This window comes from Colletotrichum fioriniae, assembly GCF_027942845.1.
Source record: "Colletotrichum fioriniae strain IMI 355084 chromosome Unknown scaffold_10, whole genome shotgun sequence".
In the NCBI taxonomy this organism is placed as follows: domain Eukaryota; kingdom Fungi; phylum Ascomycota; class Sordariomycetes; order Glomerellales; family Glomerellaceae; genus Colletotrichum; species Colletotrichum fioriniae.
The window spans coordinates 667,311-689,053 of record NW_027076846.1 but is presented as its reverse complement, the minus strand read 5'-3'; the positions used below and the strand labels follow the sequence as shown (position 1 = coordinate 689,053).

Here is a 21,743-nt window from a genome sequence, read left to right as displayed (position 1 = left end):
CATTACATCTCATCCCGCCCCGGAGCCGCTGTCCGAACTGCCAAAAGCTTCGCCAGAAAGTCTGTAGAGAACAAAACGTTCCTGAATTTTTGTCGCACGGAATCGAACAATCCAAGATAACAAAATTTCATTACATGTCAACGAGGGCACAATGTCTTCGTCAGCAACATTCAATACGGCTTCTAGATTCGAAACATTGCAAATACACGCCGGCCAAAAGACTGATCCGGTCAGTAAATCGAGAGCCGTACCCATCTACCAAACGGCGTACTTCAATTTCGACGACTCAGCACACGCGGCAAGATGTTATGGCCTAGAAGAAGAGGGAAACATCGGCACCCGAACAATGAACCCAACTACTGATGTGTTGGAAAAGCGGATGGCGGCGCTCGAGGGTGGACTCGCTGCTGTTGCGGTTGCCTCTGGGCAGTCGGCTGTCTTTATGACCATGCTTTGTCTTGCCGGGCGAGGCGAAAGCATCATCTCAACGGCCAACATGTATCATGGGGCATACAACCAGTTCAGCTTTCTATTGCCAGATCTTGGCATTTCTGTCGCAATCGTTCCAGAGACGCCGGAGTCTATCGAGGGAGCGATAGATGAGACCACAAAGGCCATCTACATCGAGAGCATGGGCCACCCACGTATGAACGTACCCGATATCGAGGCCATCGCTCAGATTGCACACCGACATGGCATCCCCCTAGTCGTAGACAATACAGCTGGAGCTGGAGGCTACTGGTGCCAGCCAATCTTATACGGTGCAGATATCGTGACCCATAGTGCCAGTAAATGGATTTGTGGTCATGGGACCTCCGTCGGCGGTGTCGTTGTCGACTCCGGCAGATTTGACTGGCATAGTCCGAGGTTCACGAGGCTCAATCAGCCCAACCCAGGCTTCCACAATATCAACTTTCACGAGTCTTTTGGCCGGCTTGCCTTCGTGAGTCGCTTCAGGCACCAAATCCTCCGCGACTCTGGGGCCTGTCTGTCACCTTACAATAGCAGAGACCTCCTTATCGGGCTTGAGACGCTTAGCTTGCGGTGCGAGAAACACACGCGGAACGCGAGAGAGCTTGCTGTTTGGCTGCGTGACCATCCAAAGATTTCGTGGGTTGACTATCCCGGACTGGGAAATCACCCGGAGTATTCCGCCGCTACCAAGTACTTTCCGCGTGGTGCCGGGGCCGTCATGTTGTTTGGCATTAAAGGAGGCGCGGCTGCTGGGGAATCACTTGTGGATGGCTTCAAGCTCATCACACATATGGCCTCGTGAGTCCTTTCCCCTCACGCAAGAGAAATTATGTTTCAATCTCCGAGTTTCATGTTCTTTGATGGATTGACTGTCACTAATGACCATATGATATAGATTCGGTGACGCCAAAAGTGCGGCAACACATCCTTGGTCATCTACACACAAGCCGATGTATCCGAAGGAGAAGATTGACCTGGGTGTCACTGAAGACATGATCCGCATTTCAGTTGGTTTAGAGCATATTGAAGATCTGAAAGAGGACATACAACAGAGCATCAATGCCTATGAGGAAACCGTTATTTCAGGAGTATCTAGTGTATCTTAGGGTCAATGCAGACTGCAGCCTTTCGAGAAATCAGAGGCGGAGACACATAATTGATGCCTGGAAAAGAAACCGTAAACCGACTTTCGTTTCAAATTGTTGAGCTGTGTGAAATGCCTTAGGCTGGTCAACATCAGTCGGCCCATAACTAAGATTTAACCGCTACACTCAGTTGTGAGAGCATATCATGATTGTCATTCCGCGTGGCCCCTGCAACGACAAAGTGACGCATTTTGCGTTGAGGAATCATTCTCCGGTACAATGGCTCATCTGCAGCACTTGATGGTTATGGTCTTCATGTAAGGCCGATTTGCGCATAGCCGAAATCTGGAGCCTGTCCCTCGCATCCCGGCTCGGCATTCCACGCTCCGAACAAAGACGCCTTTCTGCTGATAAGATGAAATTCGCGCTCGAAGCCCGAACGTAAACGCATTTCTTCTCAACTGCTCGGAACTTGCGGAAACAATCTCCCGCCGGACATGTCAAGTTTGAGACGTCTACTTAAGCCATGATTATGTCGAGGGTAGAAGACGAGGCTATTCGCACTCGATTCGCACTCGAATCCATATTTACGAGCACAGTTTTGTCCAACAATTATCATGCCGCACCTCAACCAGTCACAAAAGGCTTCAATGAAAGGAAAGACAGCCGTCATATCTGGCTCTTCGGCCGGGATCGGCGCCGCCATCGCCGAGGAACTTTCGATGCGCGGCGCAAACATAGTGTTGAATTATCCCTTTCCACACCTGCAGGCCGAATGTGAGCAGGTCGGAGCAAAGTTACAAACCCCCTGGATAGCTGTATGCGCCGACATGTCAACTGTCTCGGGCCCTGCGGCCCTAGTCTCCGCCGCCGTGGCTCGCTTCAAGCAAATCGATATTCTGGTCAGCAATGCTGGTATGGTACCTCTCGGGCCTCTCGGGGAGGCCGAGGCCGACACTTGGGATCAGGCACTCAATCTCAACTCCAGAGGCGCGTTCCTCCTCGTCAAAGCCGCGCTGTCGCATTTGACGCCCTTCGAGCCTCTTGCAAAGCCGAGATCAGCAACACCGGCCGGTTCACCTAAAAGAGGCGGATCCCGAATCATCATCGTATCATCAGTCGCTTCCCGCATGCCTGAGGTGAACCAGAGCATATATGCAGCGAGTAAGGGAACGCTGGATGCAATGATCAGGGTATGGGCTAAAGAGTTGCCTCCCATGTACGGATGCACCGTTAATGCGGTTGCGCCGGGGCCAATCAGCACACAGACATTCTTCAAGAACATCAGCTCTCACTTCGATATGGTCAAGCAGGAAATGGATCTTAGAACGCCTGTTGAAGGTGCTTTCGGTGACGTGGAGGATGTCGCATGGACCGTTGCATTTCTTGCCGAGGAAAGATCTCGATGGATTAATGGAGAATACCTCCTTCTCACTGGAGGTTGTTATATCAACTGATAGTGAGCAAATGGACATTCCTGCTAACTATGTTCAAGCTTGATATATTATGATTATTATAGAGTCGAATTATGATAAAGCTCTTCCTCCATCAACGCTGCTCTTGCCGACTTGGCTGGGCCAATGTTCACAATGCAGTCTTGACCAAGTCCTATACCAGCGAGAAAAGCATGCCATCACAACTTTTGGCAGCCACGAGATCGACCGTGATGGACAAGTATTCTGTGTGATTTATGAAGGACGACTGACATGCCATCTGTCCCACCGGCACAACCATGTTGGGAGCCCCACTCACCACTGAGATACAGCTTGCAGGAAACCTTTGCGGCGTCTGTGGCCCGATGGTGTAGGTATCTCTAGGGATCTCTTTTGGCGTTTGGGGAACGTATGAAACCAGACTATTCGAGCAAGACATAGAATCGCAGTGTTTTGGAGTTGCACCATCTCATGAAATGATGCTTGTTCCTGATGTAATCCCTAATGGTAGGTAGATGAGGATGCATCGCCGAGCGGCCAACGCAGTCTTGGCGCAGGGTTCATGTGAGGGTCTGAGGGAATTGGCTGGTCCATGTTTGCCGATGCGTATTTACGAGGCTATTCGGGTTAACCCCGATCCCATTCATTTTGCAACCTGGATGGCCAGGGTCAGGCAGTACCTTGATAGATATAAAGATGAGCGATGAAGACATGGAACTAGGGAAACTTGCTGCAACCATGCAACTCTTGCCCCGCTTTATGCAACTGGAAGCAGGATCGTAGGCTCCCATGAGCGAATTCCATTAGGCTGCAAAACACAGAATGTAGCCACGATCCCAGGAGTATGCAGTGCTGTCGCAATTTTAACTCATTGCCCACTAATTTTGTTCATTTTCAAGAGCTTCCGGGAAGGTGAGATCCTACGTCAGGGTTCCGACAGTACCATGATTGATTCTGCAGGCGGCGGATCAGCCGAGTGGATGAAGTCACTTTTAAAAGACTAAGAACGACCAGCAATTATCCAAATCTTTTGCGGGAAAAACCATGAAGGTGATGAATGCTCCAAGAATAATCGCAAGGCCACTGAAGAAGCGCGATGGTGTATGGCCTTCTCAGTTGCGACTTGTAAATAGGTGATGATCCGGTCAAGATGGGTTCTGTTCCGACCGGAGCAAGCGTTTTCCTTCCTCCTTCAGTGAACGTACCTTCTTATTATCGACCTGTATTTTTGACACAAACGAGTCACTAATGAAGATGTCAATCCGGCTTACAAGCTTTCTGTTGTTAGCTCTTGGCCACTATGCCTCGAGCCGAGCCGCGCATCAACATCGCTGGCCAAGAAGAACATCCGCGAACCAGCACCTACTCTATGAATTCGACTCGAATGGTGCCTGGTTTGATCAAGGTATAGCCCTCGATGGAAGCTCCGTATCATTCATGAACACCAATGTCTCCATTGACATCGTTGAAGCCGGTATCTCTGGTCTGGCTACAGGCCTAATGCTGGACAGTGTCGGCGTTCATAACTGGGAACTCACCGAGGCTAGCGACCGCGTAGGAGGAAGATTCCGAACAACCTTGGTTGGCGATACGGAGGAGCTCGCAGAGATGGGCCCAATGAGGCTGCCATATAAGGTCACACACAAGAGCGATAACTCCACACACGAGTGTACGGACCACCAGATGACATTTCAGTTGGCTGCGCTGCTAAACGAAATGAATAACAACGACCCTAATCTGACGATCGATTTCATTCCTTGGATTCAGCATCATCCGAATGAGCTTATAGCTCTAGGCACTGGAAGACACCCAGATGGCAGGATCCCAACCCGCGCGGAGATTGCAGCAAACTCCAGCCTTGGCGCACTCCCCGTTATGACTTCGGCCGAGTTCAACAACACCAAGACAGAGATGAACAAAATCCTCAAGAATGAGACACTTTTGAGAGAGATTCAAGCAGATGTTTGGAATGTACACAAGCGAGTTATGGATGAGGGTTATGACGACTGGAGCGAGCAGTCCTTGATGCGCAACCGCTTGCAAGCCGACGAGAATGTCACCGATGCCATCAGGACTGCGACCGACTATGATGTGTTTTGGGATGAGATGGTTCATAACTCCAACCTTGGTCTAGATGGATCGCCGGACTCTCTTGGAGAGACCGAATGGAAGTGCGTTGACAAAGGTTTCAACCGTATCTCGGACGCCTGCATTCCACATGTTTCCAGCCGCCTTATTCTCAACAGAAAGATCCACAAGCTGGAGTCATTTGATGGGCTTGATGGCCGCACACGAACTCGTTTGTCTTGGTATCCCAGCACGAAGAATAGAACATTCGAGTCCAAGGAGTACGACTATACCATCATGGCCGTCCCCTTCACTATGACTCGGTTCATGGACCTGCCCCAATCCTCTTCTGTTCTTGGTCGGGCTATCAGTGAGGCCGGTCTGCTATTCAAGTCGGCCTGCAAGGTCTCGCTCCTATTCTCTGAGACGTCCTGGGAGAAGAGTGAGCGGCCCATCTTTGGCGGCTATTCCAGGCCTGAAGACAAGGCCGCGGGAGCCTTGTACTACCCCGTCTACGGCTTGAATCAGTCTCGGCCAGGCCTCATAACCCATTACCGAGGAGGAGACTGGAGCGACAGATTTGCCAGTTTCACCGAAGAAGAGCATGTGGGCTTGGTGTTGGATTTGATTACTAGCCTCCACGGTGAAGAGGTTCGTGATCTGTGCACTGGGGATTATGCACGCCTTTGCTGGCTCGAGGATGAGCACACAGCTACTTCCTGGTGCCGTCCAGACATTCAGCAGCATAAGTTGTATATCCCATCATACCATCGAACGGAACACAATGCCATCTTCATTGGCGAGCATACAGCTCCGACTCATGCTTGGATCAGCTCGTCTCTGCACTCCTCTTTAAGAGGTTCGGTGCAACTTTTATTGGAGTTAGGATTGGTCAATGAAGCAAAAGAACTCAATGCAAAATGGATGGGTAGATGGATCAAAGGAGGAAAATGAGACTCGTCTTTTGGAATTGCATACGGTGGTCTGCTGCCTACGGAGACTTACTTACTGACCGCTTCGAGTGGGAGTCGGCAATTTAGTAATTTATGTAGTAGTTAACTAATTCCTCAGGATAAAATCCGCCGGTCAAGGGCCTACCCGAGTTGCGACCGGATTTTTGCTACTTACACGCTTCGCAGAATTCGTAAACTAGACTCTTTTGTTGTTTCAAACAAGTAGAACTTCTCAACGAGAACAGTTTTTACTGTTGTAGTTACATCTTCTCAATTGCTATCTTGGCCGCTGGGGAGAGCTGTGGAGCCATTCCTACGTTGTGCGGCAAGTCATCCGATTCTTATGGCCTGCCAGCTCCAACCGACAATCTCCGCACCTTGATAGGCATGGATCAGCGATTGCGGAAGGATTAAAGTGTATCGCTCCCCGCCTCTCGCAGCGTTGCGGCGCTCCGCATCGTCTGAGTTGATAAGAAAGGCAAGCGAGAAGCAGAGCATCATGTCTGAACCAAAGTCGGTCGCTATCGTGGGCGGTACGTGCAGAACTCCTAGTGATTTTTTGCAAGCAATTGATTGATTTCTATCAGCTGGCATTTTTGGCCTCTCTTTAGCCGTTGCTCTGAGCAAACATGGTAAGCGCACGTTACTGCCATACCTGAATATCGTACTCGAACTAATCCTCATTTCTCAGACTACCGCGTGACTGTGTTCGACAGATACCGTTATGATGAGACGCACTACGAGCCCGACTTGAACGGAAATACGCAGGCGGCCTCAGTGGATCACAACAAGATCGTAAGTTTGCGGACGTTGAGAGCGCATTTCAAGCTGTACTCATATGATGTCTCTAGTTCCGAGCTTCTTACGGGAGTAAGCTTCATTACCAGCGTCTCGCGTTCGAAAGTCGTGCTGCATGGGAGAAAATCAATGAGAAGAGGCACCAAGACGGCGATGAGCCCGATCAATCAGAGCTCTTCAGCGGGAGCGGCATGCTGCGAGTTCAGCCCACCGCCGAACTAGATCCACTCGAGCGTGAGACACTGAGCAACTTTGAACGAGACGGCCTCAGAGATACTCAATTCGTCAAGAGCGATCCGATCGACCGAGCTCGAGCAGCTGAGCGTGGATGGGAAAGGAAGCTCCTGGATTTCGAAATCCCACAAGCCTCACCTGCTCAGACTTATGAAGCCGTTCTGGACTCAACTGCCGGGTTCACAAAATGCAGCGAAGCCTGTGCCTATTTCTACAAGTTGGCTCTCCAACAGGGCGTCGAGTTCCATTTTGGCTCCGAGAAAGGTGCCTTCGACAGTATTGTCGAAGAAATTGACTCACCATCACACCTGAAGAAGGCAGTCGGGGTCAAGACCAAAGATGGAGTCCTTCACAAAGCGGACGTCGTGGCCATTTGTGGTTTGCATACTCCTTTCTGCCACTACCTCCGAGGGTGGGCGACTAATGTTCAGCAGCTGGATCCTTCTCGACGCAGCTATTGCCTGATTTGTCCTATCACCTTGAGTCGTCTGCAGGAAGCGTAGTCACCTTCAAGGTGGACAAGAACGACGCAAAGTTGTGGGACAAGTACTCCCCTGAACGCTTCCCGGTCATCACTTGGAGGAGTGCACCACGCAACCCGAGCGGGAAAGACACCGGCAGTGTTTACGTTTTTCCTCGGACTGCCGATGGTCTCATCAAAATCGGGTTCCGAGGCATCAAGGTACTTGTGCATCGCTGTGTTCGCTCGTATCGGGCTAACCAGAACACCCTCCAGTTTACCAACTTCCAACATGCGCCTTCGGAGGCGGGCTTCACTCAGGACGGCCAATGGAGTGTGCCTCTCCCGCCTGCTGACTGCAGCATAGTCCCGGACCCTGCAAAGGAGGCCATCCGAAAGTTCGTCTCCATCTTTCTTCCGGAGTTCGCCGACAAGGACTTCAATTCGACTAAGCTATGCTGGTATACCGACTCTCTAGATAACTCTTTTGTTGTGAGTCAGCTCCACCCTAGATCAAACCTCTTCACTGACTGACCTTTTCAGATCGACCATGTGCCTACTTATTCTCAAGGGTCTGTCTTCGTCGCGACTGGAGGCAGTGGACACGGTGCCAAGTTTCTTCCCGTGCTTGGCGAGGTGGGTAGCAAAAGCTTCGACTCTTCTTGGCGTACCGACTGACAATAATTACAGCACGCAGCCGACATCTTGATACATGGTGACCAGAGTACTTCCTTCATGAGGCAGCACTGGCGCTGGAGGGATAACATTCGCAGGGGCAACGGCCTAGAAGAGGGCCCTGACGGCCCGAGAAACATTGGAGGATCAAAGGAGGCTTAGCTATTTGAACAGCATACTACTCAATGTCACTGTGCTTATTTTGATAAGTCCAACTCCCAATTTGATCACGGTCAATAATTGTATACAACAGTTATTTGAATCTGAGCCTACGCGCCATATCCCTAAGTGATTGGGAGTTTGACTTACGAAGCGAAAAATTGATGAACCGTATTCCTCCATCCTTTCTCAGGTATTAGTGGCTGACACCCCATCTCCACGAGACGCGTCAGTTCCCACCGTTAAAGGGCACACTGCTTCAGGCCGGTCGCCAAGAAGGCTTGTTCTCCGAGAGCCAAGAGTCCCAGACTGGTGTCATGCCCTGAAAGGATGGAATATAACGTCTTCACAGGGGTGGATTCGTTGGTCGCAAAGAGATCTGCACAAGACGCAGGGGCTGTGAGCAACCTTGATGTCCTCGCTTTCGCCCCATGCCGTTCCCACGCATCACCAAAGCAACTCACCGGTATTGCCTTCATCTACTGGTTGGTTTTGTCATTTGCCTGTTTAGGATCAAAAGCCCCATCTTGATTTCACCGGGGTTAGTCCAGCCGGCCTGTCGGGGATGACTTCTGATCCCTGTCTTACGCCACCTCTATGGTTGATGCTCTAGAATTACGAACCTGGAAAAGCAGAAGAGCCAACGCAAAGACAATCAGTTCATAATCGATGAACTGATGAGAATTTGGGGCTTCCGTGATGATACTTAAACCGTCCGAAACTCAATTCTCTTTCGAAAGCTATAAGAGCTGGGTTGCATGACTCCTCACAGACCACTTTCTTTACAACATATTTGACTCGAGGTTGCGGAGTCCAAGCTTTAAAATGTCGAGCGAAACAGATCATGAGAAAAAGGTCGTTAAAAGCGAACCTATCTCTCATTCAAAATCTAAACACACACCCAACGTAACTAGAGAAGCGAGATCTCCAGGAACGCACGCAAGACAACAGCATGCCGTCACTGAAGGCGAAGTCGACGATACAACGGTCTTCTACAATCTCAACAAGGACAAAACTGGGACTCTGACACCTGAGGATGAGAAGCGACTTGTTCGAAAGAACTTTTGGTTTCTCCTAGGACAGACATGGTGGATCGCCTTCCTCATCCATCTGGATAAGTCGACTCTGTCGCAAGCCAGTACGATGGGCATATTCAAGGATGTCGAGATGACCAAAAAGCAGTACAACGATCTATTTGTGGTGTTTTACACTGGCTATCTCATCGCTCTCTGGCCTGGTGCTTGGTTATCCCAGCGCACGGGTCAAAAGCAATTCATTGTCGGCTCCTTGCTACTCTGGGCGTTCTTGCTCGGCATGCACCCGCTTGCAAAGACGGGAAAGGAGCTTATGGCACTCAGATTCATCCTAGGCATGGTATGTGGGCCTCTCTTTCCTTTGTCACAACGTAAGCTTCGTTTATTGATCTTTCCCAAACATTCAGACCGAGTCGCAGATCGTTCCGAGTACCACAATCCTTCATCAGGCGTTTTTCCCTCCCAAGAAGTCCCCATGGGTCCAACTTCTTTGGTGGGCTTCGGGAAGCTTGGCCAATGTCTTGCTTACCATGGTCGCCTACAAGCTTATTCTCCTGGATGATAGTGACGCTCTTGTTGGTGGGCTGTCATCATGGAAATGGTTGCATATCATCTGTGTCATTCTCACATTCATCGTCTGCGTGCCTCTCGCATTCTTCTTGCCCAACTCTCCAGTGGAAGCAAAGTGGCTCTCAACAGAAGAGAAAATTCACACCATCTCAGCGATCCGCGAAGCTCATTCTGGCATCAAGAACTCTTCTTGGAAGTGGTCGCATGTCCGTGAGGCTTTCACGGATCCCAAGAGTTGGCTGTTCATGTAGGTCTCCTCGCGAAATCGACCTCCTCTACCACTTCCAACTAGTCTAACATTTCGATAGTTTCCACATGTTCTTCAACGAACTTCCCAACAACACATCGCAACAACTGCCGCTGATCATCGTCGGCTTTGGTTTTACAGCCGCTGAAAGCGCTTTATTCAACATCGCCAAGCCTCTGATTGGCTCACTCCTTATCCTTGTTTCAGCTGCTATGCTCTATGGAACTCGACTGGGAACTGGCTACACGTGTGCGATCTCGTATATACCATGCTTTGTCGGGGGTATTATCGAGGTGAGCGGCCAATGTCACGAGAGGCCAAACCAATACTGACTTTCATTAGCTGGCATCGCCCTGGTCCAACAAAATTGCTCTCGTGGTTGGCACACAGATTTCTACCTTTAAGCCCTCTTACCTTCTCGGCCTATCTTGGGCTGGAACAGCAACAACCGGCTACACCAAGAAACTCACAGTAATGTCCACATGTGTTGTTGCTGCAGCCGTCGCAAACATGATTTCTCCTGAGTAAGCTCTCTCCGCGGCCGCTAATGCTTGGTCCAATGACTGATGTGCTGTCTTAGATTCTGGCAACCCAAGTACAAGCCGCGTTACCGACTTCCCTGGGCCTTCATGACCGCCTTCTGGTTTATTTCTCCGGCAATGTGCCTCATCATTCGATGGTACCTGGTCCGTGAGAATCATCGACGTCAGGTGATCTTGGAGAGCGACGAAAGCGGAGAAGAGAATGAAATTCTGGACACGGGCGACCAAGTCATCCAGGTCCACAACGAAGATCTTGATCTGACGGATCGTCAGAACCTCAAGTTCATTTACCCCTTATAGGCTTGCAATGAGGATTCAACGGAAGGAAGAGTTAGGAACAACTCAGACGTTACGACAAATCATGCACTCGGAAGTACAGGTCTTTGGGACGCAGACATCTCACGTCGACCTCAAGTCTAACAACGAGGACATGAGAGTGTCTCCTTGTTCCCATTTCTTTTCTATAAGTTGATGTTCTCCTCATTAGGCGCTCCTGTCTGGTTCTGGAATAGTGAAAGGACAGCGTCTTTTTGTGTTGTCTTGTAAAAGTCGGGCGCCGACAGTATTAGAGAAAAAGTTGACTATTTAGGCACTCAACCCCAAGTAGCTGGATTTAACTAGAGGATTCGAGGTGGCAGGTGCTCGCGACGCCTTCCAGCAATATTCTATGCTCGCATACGTCTTTCCCATCGGATAAGCTCCTTATTAATGATACTTCTTCAATTCTGAGCTCATCAGGCACAAATTGATCCAATGCGTTTCTGAGTCAGCAACTATTCTGCAGCTACCGAACCTACGTGTCTCGCCGTGCCGTCTGATGCAGCGACGTCCCCAACACGAGAAGCCTGAGGGCAAAATACCTCCACAACCTTTGATAATGACAGCAGGTGCGGGACAAACACGTGCCCATGCCTTACACTTGTCATGTGCGATTGACAAAACCGCGGATCGTATTAGACTGCTATCGAGTCTCGACACTCATAGTGGACTCTGAATTCGGACTTCGGCGCCACCAGCCGAGTGCTACAAAGATTCCCCTCATTGCAACCCTCCCAATTCTTCCCCGTGGGGTATGCCTCAGCTATTCTCACTGGTCAGTCAGAATCTTGTGGCGCAAATTTCCGTCACAGCCCCTCTTCTTCTTGTCGATAGTCCCTCACCAACTGCGGCGCCGAGGCCGAAAGGGGTTCCAGATACTCGGTTGAGGTGATTCTTTTTTCGATGAAGAGATGGATCCACGTCCCGATCAGCGGTTGAAGATGCCGGCAAATGAGTCTAGCAGCTCCACATACAATGACGATGTCAGAGTACCGCCGTCGTCCCGGCACACGGTTTTGTGTTTAAAAGATGCGAAGAGTCTTCCAAAGAGGTCCATACCCATTGTCCGTAGAGAACGACGGGACAGTCACTTCATAATCGGCATAATGTTGTCGGCAATGACTTTAGCGTTATGGCTTCTGCCCACTACGAGCGTAGCGAAGGAGAATTTTACCACGCAATGTGACTCATTACCGAGCTTGGTCGTATCTCTAGCAAACGACATCGGAGTTATTGCGGCAAGTTACGTACCGACCAACTCGCTCAACGTATCTGGAGCTTTCAACCAAGTCGCATTCTGTCGTGTCAACGGCAGCGTTCCATACCTTGGAAACAATACTGTCTTCTTCGAAGTCTGGCTTCCAGAGACTGTCGCGTATAACGAGAGGTTTCTAGCTGTCGGTGGGTTCCAAGATCACTCATTGTGCCCGGGGCGCGAATTAATAAGAAGACAGGCAATGGCGGCTTGGCTGGTCGAATTGACTATGCCTCAATGGTAGAGAATGTCAACAAGGGCTTCGCAACTTCAGGAGGAGACAGCGGCCACCTTGCTTCAGAAAACAACAACGGCGATGCATACCCAGGTGGCATCTACTTGCCGTTCCTCCACGACAAGAATCAAGTCCTTGCATGGATCCGCAATTCTATCGCGCTCTTCACGCCTGCGGCGAAAGAAATCGCGACGTTTTACTATGAAAAGTCTCCGCAACATACCTATTACAAGGGTTGTTCGACTGGAGGAGCTCAAGGCTTTGCACTTGCTCAATATCACCCTGAGCTATTCGACGGCATTGTTGCCGGCTGTCCGGGTAATTGGTACTCACATCTGGCGTTGTCCTTTCTGTGGAACCAGCAGGTAACTCTGGTAAGCTCATGCTGTTCTGAGTCTATGCCTGCTCTTGAAGGGGCAGGACGTTACATCTCTTGGCTCAGGATGAAGTTCAGGAGATCTGCTAACACCTTTCAGGGTGCTTCGTTCCTGCCACAAGAATCGCTCGACTTGATCGCAAATACTGTGTTAGACAAGTGCGACACGCTAGACGGTGTTGAGGACCGAGTTCTCGAGAACCCACTGGCATGCACATTTGACTTGGACAAGCTTGCTTGCACGACGCCCGCAACTAACTCGTCATCTTGTTTGACATCTGAACAACTCACAGCTGCCAAGAACATATACGCGGGACCTCGCCATTCCCAGAGCAATACCAGCCTCTACCCTGGGTTTGATCTAGGGAGTGAGTCGGAATGGATGATGCAAGAGGGTCGTTTGTCCCTTTCGTTTTCTCTTCCTCTATTGCAAAACATGGTATTCGACGACTTGAGCTACAATGGCAGCACATTCGACTGGGCTAGCGATGTGGATGCGCTGGATCTCAAGGTTGGAAGCTTGATTGACTCCATCAGTCCCAACCTGACTTCCTTCAAGGACAGGGGAGGAAAGCTTATTGTGACGCAAGGATGGGCCGACCCTTTCAACGCTGCAACCTGGCCAATTGATCATTTGAACGAGGTCGCTCAGGCGACAGGTGGCGATCGAGATGAATGGCTGTCTTTGTTTATGGTTCCAGGTAAGTTGGAATAGCCGGCATCAACTTACCCTCCTCGAGCGCGTGATTGACAAAGTTCTTTATGTAGGTGGTGGCCATTGCGGAGGGGCCTCGAGTTATACTCACGTTCCTGGGAAGCAACACTCTCTCGAAGCCCTAGTCGAGTGGGTGGAACAGAAGAAGGATCCTGAAGCCCTTTTGGGGACATCGCCCGCCGATGGAAGCGAAAGGACCAGAAAGCTGTGCCGATGGCCTCGTACAGCCAAGCTGGTAGGGGCAGATGCTGACAATTGGGAGTCATTTGTCTGCGACTGAAGTCTTTGTGCGCAATGTAGTCTCTAGATCGAGTTATGTGCCCCGAATCTGTACTCCTTACGAGGATGCTAGCGGCTTGGACTCAGAGAGTTCCACAGGATTAAAAATTAGATCTGGCCTCACAGGAAGCTGTCAACCTTCATTTGAACTCCACCAATGTTAAGAGCACTTTTTAATCAAGATTATAAAATGCCAAGGGCTCTATGCAATCAGAGATGGATACGACGATTGAAAATTATCAAGTGTGGCATAATCGGCTCAAGTGGTCGGGGAGTCTTCTCTCCATCCTAATGCCTTGGAATTAGTCCTTACTGTTGTTTTAACGCCAACCACGTCCCAAGAAGAAATAAAGCTTTACATCACTTACCGGAACTATAAAAACATGTTGTCTCGACTAAATTCTACATCGACTAATCCTGACATAATGTGTTCCGAAAATGGACATTTGGTGGCCTGGTACTGCTACCCTGTCGCACGCAGTCAGCATGGCCTTGAATAGTTCGAAATAATGGTCGCGTATTGGAACCAGGAAAAGCCATTTCGTCAAATCACAACTGGCACCCATACCGCTAGAGGCGCTAGGCACTTCTCATGTCAAGCCTCAGGTTTCACCTATAGAGCGGGCCATGCCGACTCCTTGCTTTGTGGATAGACGCCGAGGATTGGCGAGTCTTTACGAATAGTCCGAACCGTTCGCGACTTTAACGGCTTTCCTTAAGTTCCCAGTATTATCAAATTTTTAGGGTCTTCCAGACACTTTAGCCGCCTTTAACAGCCCTGGAGCGGCGTGGATTCTGCGTCTCTCCCGCAGGGCTCTTCATCTTCTGCGAAGTTCTCGGCCGTGCAATTGGTTTACATATTCGAGGCCCCGGCATAGAAGCGGACCTATCACGGTACTTAATTCCCAACGAAAGGTCCTCGCTTGGTCAAACGCGCCTTGGATAATTCTATCAATTTCTGTTGACAAACCATCGCCTGTGCTTCCCACTTCCCAAAACTCGGGTTGTTCTGAGACGCGAGAGGTTCGCATGCGCGATGACTCTTTTCAGCATCAATGGAGGGGTACACCCAATTGATCATTTGAGCTTGAAGCGTTTCATAATGATCAATCAATTCGATCGCCCATAGATTGAGGTACGAATCCGAGGTGAATGCGTGAACTCAATACGAAACTGCTTTTCAACTGAAAGGTCAACGTCGTCCCCCATCACAAGTGCAATCCGTTCACTCCTAGGTAGATTATCACAGCAACTCCAATCACACGACCTAATAAGATTGAATCAGTTGCAGATTGGAAGATACGCGAGCTACAGCTTAATGTTCAGCACCAAAATTTCTTGGTATGTCTGGATTCTCTAGAACTTTTGCCTGCATGCAATGCATATCATCTGGTATAAAATCTCATAGCTGCTAGCTGTCGAGTCGCTCTGGATGACAGAGGGAAATAGAACAAGGCGCTAAACTGGCTACCATTTTCTTGTAGTTGTTATACTGAGGTACGGGATACTCGCCTTTTTCAATTGCAAGGATTAGAAGCACAGCACGTGAATGGCCACCTATTTCAGGAGGTGTCACCAAGAATCCCGCCCAGGCTTGTTTCCCGGATGAGAAGTGGACTCCACAGAGTCCCTCCCAGCGCGTCAGTGACCTTAGCACTGTCTCTCAGCCTTTAATAATTGTAATACTGGGGGCTTGTCCATTATCTTTTGACCAAGGTCACATCGAGGCTGTGATGAAACTCCTTCTACAAGTTGACAGTCCTGCGGCCCCTGGATGCAGAGATCAAGGCTTCCGTATCATTCTATGAACTGAATCATACGGGCACTCACTAGCCTCTATCGTTCTCATTAGTCCGCTGACGAAGTGACTGGATCATAATTCCCTGTGCCAGTGGTACACAGGTGCAATTATAAGCCAACCCATGGTGAAGGCCACATCGGCGCTCAGGGATTTCCTTCCCTTTCTCCACAAATCAATCCCGAGCAGGTCGTTTATGCTTACAGTAGCGTGTTCGGAGGATTTTCCAAGAGTTATCGTCCAAAGCAGGGATTGCATCCGAGCTCTGGCGTTTGCCGCTTTCTGTTGGTAATTTAGACCGAACTCTTGGCTCGGAATGGGCGCATACATCCCCATATCAGGTCCCACAAGCATGTCTAGTTTCAAGTTCGTAAATCAAAGTTTAGTTGACTTGTGCATGTGTTATGGTTAAACGCTCCTACTTGACTTTATATAAGGCGTGCGTTCACCGCATCTACAGGCTTCCAAGTCCAGCTCAGCACACCACTGTGATCTGTTCTATCATTCTTCTTCTTGCGCACTCTTCATCATTCACTCTTTACCCGACTTGAAGTCACTCCATTCTTTTTTACGAATCTTCAATCGCAATTATGAAGGCCACTGTCGTTCTCTCCACCGTCCTCGGCTTGGCTTCCTCGGCCTCTGCTCACTACACGTTTGACAAGCTCCTCGTCAACGGTGGTCGACAGGGTGGTGACAACACCTACATTCGCAAGTATCAGAACAGCTATATGCCCACCAAGTTCAAGAATATCCCTTCCGGCTCTATCTCGCCGACTGATGCCGACTTCTCCTGCAACAAGGGCGCCACGGCGGCCGCAAAGGTCTTCACCGTCAAGGCCGGCGACAAGGTTGGCCTTAAGCAGGCCTTCGGTGGCACCGGTATGCTTCATCCTGGCCCCACCCAGGTCTACATGAGCCCGGTCAGCAATGCCGCCTCCGATAAAGGCACCGGCACCTGGTACAAGGTCTCCCAGTCCCTGCTCTGCGAGGCGGGCAACGCCGAGTCTCTTCGGACTGGCGCGTGGTGCAGCTACGGCGAAGATAACGTCCACTTCACTGTCCCCTCGACTATCCCCAACGGCCAATACCTCGTCCGTGGCGAACACATTGGTCTTCACGGCGCTCACAACGGCGAGGCTGAATTCTACTATGCCTGCGCCCAGCTGGAGGTCACTGGAAACACTGCTACGACTATGCCTGGCACTGGTGTCAAGATTCCCGGTGTCTACAAGCAAGCTGACGCGGCCGTTAATTTCAGTCTTTGGGGCAGCTCAACCTCCTACAACACCATCCCTGGCCCCGATGTCATTCCCGGCGGCACCACCCGCGGCAGCGCCAACGGATCTTCCGGCGATAAGTCTGTCACCGTCACTTGAGGCAGCTCTGTTTCGTCCGATGTTGGCGCCAAGGCCGAATGCTAAAGTGACAGTAATATCTAGGAAGTCAAGCTTTGGGCGACGCAACCACGAAAACTTCGTGGGCTCTTGGGGTGTCGCGATAGCCCAATTACTCTCCGGCCCATTACAGGGTGGGCTAAAGGCCGCCCTTCTTCAAGACTCATCCAGAGGAAACATATTTATTCCATGTATTCATATATCCAGTACATACTTTGCAGTCGTGACTGCAGTCTGCGGGTACATAAAAAGAATCGAATTGCATTCGTCACTTATAGTCTCCATTTCTTCTCAAGGATGCTATCGATGTTCGTAGTATCTCGTTGATACATAACTAAATCGCAAAGTCCGGACCAATTGAGGTACTTGTCGACGGGAAATCTCTGCGCATAACCTTATTCTCAGACCATGTTGTGGGACGCACGTATGGTCTGACTCTGCGATAACTGAGTGGGAGCCTGATGAATCATTTGATCTCTTGCTATAAGCACATTGCCGCATTGGTGAAAATAAAATCAGCCGCACTCTGGGCGTATGCGAGTTACTAGGTTTATTTCAATATTGTTTTCTGGTGTTGATTGTGGTTGGTCCAGAAGGACTTAGTGGCGTCGAGTCCGCGGCACGAGATCTTGGCGGGGAAAAGACACATGAATCAAATATCTCTCAACTCGCATTTCACTTCCAACCCCCAGAGTATTTCTTTGGAGTACTACAACCGCAAGTCCTTTGAATTTTGAATGACGACGACTGAAACTCTGTGGCTTGTTTCGTCAAAGCGATCACTAACGTACAGCATGGCAGCAGCGCTAGGGCCTACTGCCCACCAACCTACCGCTAGGCAACTTGTAGAAAGAATTGCCGAGGAGCATGGCATTATTTCCGAAAGCGACTTGACAGAGATTGGGACAATGAACCAACGCATTCGATCTGTGGTAGAAAAGGCTCTGTTACAAAAAGATCAACTGATCGGTTCCTCGATTTTGACGTATGCTACTACTCATCAATTAAATTTGCTCAGATACAACTTCGACAGCTGCTAATCAGGACTCAAGCTTGGCGAAGAACCTCAACACTAGTCATGCCCGCTTTGTCTTCGAACTTCTCCAAAATGCCGACGACAATAAGTACGTAGCAGCGAAGAGTCGCGGTGTTGAGCCTTGTGTAAAGTTCAGCGTATATCGAGACCGAATCAAAATCGAGTGTAACGAGGATGGCTTCACCTATCATGACCTCAAAGCCATCTGTGCGATCGGTCAGAGCTCAAAGAATCGCAGTCAGGGTTATATCGGCGAAAAAGGCATTGGCTTCAAATCCGTCTTCATGGCCGCCTATAAAGTCAACATCCTCTCAAAGGACTTTTCCTTCAGCTTCACCCATCGGAAGGGCGATAGCGGACTCGGGATGGTAACCCCTGTTTGGGAACCAGACTTCATTCCGCAGAATGAACAAGCCCCAAGCTCCATCACGCTCCATCTTCATCAGTACGATGACGCCTCTGTCTCAGAAGCGATGCGGCAGAGAGAGGAAATTAACAGAGAGTTCGAAAACCTTCCAATCACAGTTCTGCTTTTCCTAAGGAATCTGCGACGCATCGAGATCCAGTTTCACGACGACGGCGACGGGGAAACAAAACGAGTGAAGTATTCCTTCTCTAATTCAAGTTCGAGTACTCTCATAGAGAGAGTATGGCTATCCGACTATGAGTCTTCTTCCGGCGAGACTGTTCAGAGAAAGCACCATGTCACGCGTCAAGTGATTCGAGATGCTCCCCCGAACGAGAACCGGGAGTTTTCTGAGGGCAATGGCCGTGCGGATGCTGAGACTGAAATTATCTTGGTTTTCCCCCTTACCGATGACCACATCCCAATTATTGAGAATCAGCCAGTTTTCGCGTTCCTGCCAATGATGCCCTTGGGCTTCAAGGTGAGTTGGCATTTGCAGCACAGCATTTGGCATCCACAACATTGTTTCGAGCCTGCGCTGATTCACATGCAGTTCATCATCCAAGCCGATTTTGTCACCAACTCGTCCCGCGAGGGAATTTTGATTTCATCTGCACGTAACTTGGCAATCAGAGACGGTATTGCGACGTGTTTCGTCAAAGCCGTGGAAGAGATGTGCCAACATCCCACATTGCGTTTTCAGTGGATGCGATGGCTTCCACAAAGACATGCATACCCTTGGGATAGCTTCTGGAATGGCTTGCTCGATGACATTGTGAGCCGTATCAAGACGATCAAGACTCTTCGCACGAGGAGGAGCGGCCAATTGGGCGATATCCACTCACTACGTCGCCTACAGTCCAACTGGCTCGACGATGCTGGGTCTCCGTTATTTGACGATCTCAATGCTGAAGTTTATGCTGCCAAAGAATACGAGGTCAAAGATCTAAGCTTGCTAGAGCCGTACGGTCTAAAATGGTTGTCTGCAGACGACAGACTAGCTCGGATGGAACATGACCTTGGCCAACCGACCGGTAAATCAAGAATGAAGAATCCGTTCACCGGTCCGCAATGGCATTCACTAGCTGCCATTATGATTCAGAGACTCGTGGCTACGGCGTCCCCGCAAAGCTTAGCGAGGATTCGGACTTTGGACATCATACCTCTAAGGGATGGCACTTGGACCTCGATTAATCGAAACAGACGACCCATTTACTTCCCCTGCTGTCGAAATGGTCTCGAAATTCCCACAGATCTTCCCTTATCTCTGGTAAGTCCAGACGCATCTGCTGTCGAAGATCGATACAAGCTCTTCGAACTGCTTGGTGTTCAAACAGCAACGGTTGAAGAGGTCCAGCAATTGATCTTTGAGGCACCAATTCCGATCCTGAAGACCGAAGCAGCTCTGCTAGCATCTGTCAGCAACTTGAAGTTTCTATATTCGTCTCATCAAGATACTTCTCAAGGCGTAGAGAGCTCAACCGCAATCGCCAAGCTCTTTGTCTTTGATCACACAATGGAGGTTCAGCTACCTCATCGTCAAGATGTATACCTTGCAACAAGCGGCTCGTACGAGCCTCGCCGTCTTCTGCAGCCTACAGCAAATCAGCCAGACGGCTGCTTTGTGTCTTTTTTGCACGATCAGTATTCTGAATGCCCTCCAGAGACACCGGCAGGGTTGGAGCTGACATGGTCTGATTGGCTTGAGCGTTTTCTGCGAGTACGCCGTCGTTTGAGGCTAACCTCCCCTACATCTCCGGAAAACCTTTCTCCCGAGCTCGACTATGTCCGAAAGTTTCGCTCCCAATGCTTCATCGAAGCACTTCAACATCACTGGATACTGCTGAATCATGATGACTCTAGTACCCCGAAGTTCCTTTGCAACCTTCGAGCCCTCAACATCACATGCAAAGACAGCAGAGACTACCCGCTTGCTGATACAACATTACCGCTGTCAGAGCTTCAGGCCATTTCTTCTTCATACCTTGGAGATTCTACCATTAGCTTCCTTCAAATCGACGAAACGACTCATTCTGCTTCGTATCATTCGAAATGGGGCTTCTTAGTCAACGAGCTTGGCATCCGAGCTCGGGATGACGTGAACTTTTACTTGTCAATTCTGGAAAAGAATATTGAAGTTCAACCACAACAAGTGAGCTATAACAAGATTCTGAGTCTCTATGAAATGATGCAACTTCGACTTGAGAAGTCTGCAGTACGAGACCAAGTTGCCACAGTTGTGAGGTAAGGAGCTGTACCCCTAAAACACAAAGCAACTGGTACCTAAGCGACAAATACCTAATGAGACATAGGAACTTCTGCCATCAGAGAGATTGCATCTTAGTACCCATATACTGCAATCGAGAAGAACAAAGAAGGGCTGCTCTTGGAATCGCTACAACTGAGGACAGTACACTGACTTGGAGAAGGCCGGATGCCTGTGTCTGGACAGCCCCAGGTGTCCCGTATGCTTACACTGCCCTTGAGGGACAACTCATGAAACATTGCTCCGAAGGTCGATCGGATGCTTTGCAAAAGTTTATAAAGGGAACACTGGGCATCGGGGATTGGGACGAAAACTGCTGCATACAGGAGCTGAAGCACATGAAGGAGGCGAATTCCGATGATTTCGACTGGATCGTAGAGATTTACGACTTTCTCAACAACCGCGACATGTCGGAAAGCCAATTGAAGGACTTCAGGTATGTTTCGTAGGTTCTTTGTAACGAAAGTATCTGACGTTGTCGTTTCCAGGACCCTTTTCAGGACAACGCCTCTCATCTTTGTTCCGAAAGGCGAGACATCTGGATGGTGTACAACAACCGAGTGTCTATGGTCAAGTGGGGCTAAGATACGCGGACGAACAACACTTAGCTCAATCTACGAAGACTTAGAAGACTTTTTTGTCGAAAAGCTCGGAGTACAAAGACTGACTCTTTCAATGGCTTGCGATGAGCTTCTTCAAAAGGGAAATGGGCACCCAACCGCCACCATCGCCGAAGTTAAAGAGACAATCTGGGCGGTCAACACGCTTCTTCAAAGTGCAAAGTTGTATCCTGACCCAGAGCAGCTACTGGAAAGTGCCATATTTCCCGTTGAGTACCAAACTGGACAGATTGGTCTCGAGACCGGTCGCACACAGTTCGTTATTAGGGACCGCAAACCCTTAGCCGAGATGTTTGCTTCTAAAGTCAAGT

General features: G+C 49.7%; 6 protein-coding genes across 6 annotated transcripts; all 6 read left to right on the top strand.

Moving 5' to 3' along the window:
• Positions 1–346: 346 nt before the first annotated feature.
• On the top strand, positions 347–1,580 carry MET15_3 (Homocysteine/cysteine synthase; the record flags this gene model as incomplete). Its single annotated transcript, XM_065758265.1, has 2 exons — positions 347–1,272; positions 1,370–1,580. 2 exons carry the CDS (start codon positions 347–349, stop codon positions 1,578–1,580), a joined length of 1,137 nt encoding a protein of 378 aa, XP_065613020.1.
• A 629-nt stretch (positions 1,581–2,209) lies between these two features.
• On the top strand, positions 2,210–3,016 carry N0V96_008236 (uncharacterized protein; the record flags this gene model as incomplete). Its single annotated transcript, XM_053192799.2, has 1 exon — positions 2,210–3,016. One exon carries the CDS (start codon positions 2,210–2,212, stop codon positions 3,014–3,016), a length of 807 nt encoding a protein of 268 aa, XP_053049739.2.
• A 1,413-nt stretch (positions 3,017–4,429) lies between these two features.
• On the top strand, positions 4,430–8,341 carry N0V96_008235 (uncharacterized protein; the record flags this gene model as incomplete). The annotated part of the gene is made up of 7 exons (XM_065758264.1): positions 4,430–5,918; positions 6,704–6,807; positions 6,864–7,422; positions 7,479–7,726; positions 7,781–7,996; positions 8,048–8,140; positions 8,195–8,341. The coding sequence occupies 7 exons, from the start codon at positions 4,430–4,432 to the stop codon at positions 8,339–8,341; spliced, it is 2,856 nt and encodes a 951-aa protein (XP_065613019.1).
• Positions 8,342–9,163: 822 nt separating this feature from the next.
• Positions 9,164–11,031, top strand: N0V96_008234 (uncharacterized protein; the record flags this gene model as incomplete). Its single annotated transcript, XM_053192801.2, has 5 exons — positions 9,164–9,712; positions 9,780–10,189; positions 10,251–10,482; positions 10,532–10,713; positions 10,770–11,031. The coding sequence occupies 5 exons, from the start codon at positions 9,164–9,166 to the stop codon at positions 11,029–11,031; spliced, it is 1,635 nt and encodes a 544-aa protein (XP_053049741.2).
• A 1,510-nt stretch (positions 11,032–12,541) lies between these two features.
• Positions 12,542–13,630, top strand: N0V96_008233 (uncharacterized protein; the record flags this gene model as incomplete). Its single annotated transcript, XM_065758263.1, has 2 exons — positions 12,542–12,913; positions 13,016–13,630. 2 exons carry the CDS (start codon positions 12,542–12,544, stop codon positions 13,628–13,630), a joined length of 987 nt encoding a protein of 328 aa, XP_065613018.1.
• A 2,667-nt stretch (positions 13,631–16,297) lies between these two features.
• On the top strand, positions 16,298–17,086 carry N0V96_008232 (uncharacterized protein; the record flags this gene model as incomplete). Its single annotated transcript, XM_053192803.1, has 1 exon — positions 16,298–17,086. One exon carries the CDS (start codon positions 16,298–16,300, stop codon positions 17,084–17,086), a length of 789 nt encoding a protein of 262 aa, XP_053049743.1.
• Between the last annotated feature and the right edge of the window lie 4,657 nt (positions 17,087–21,743).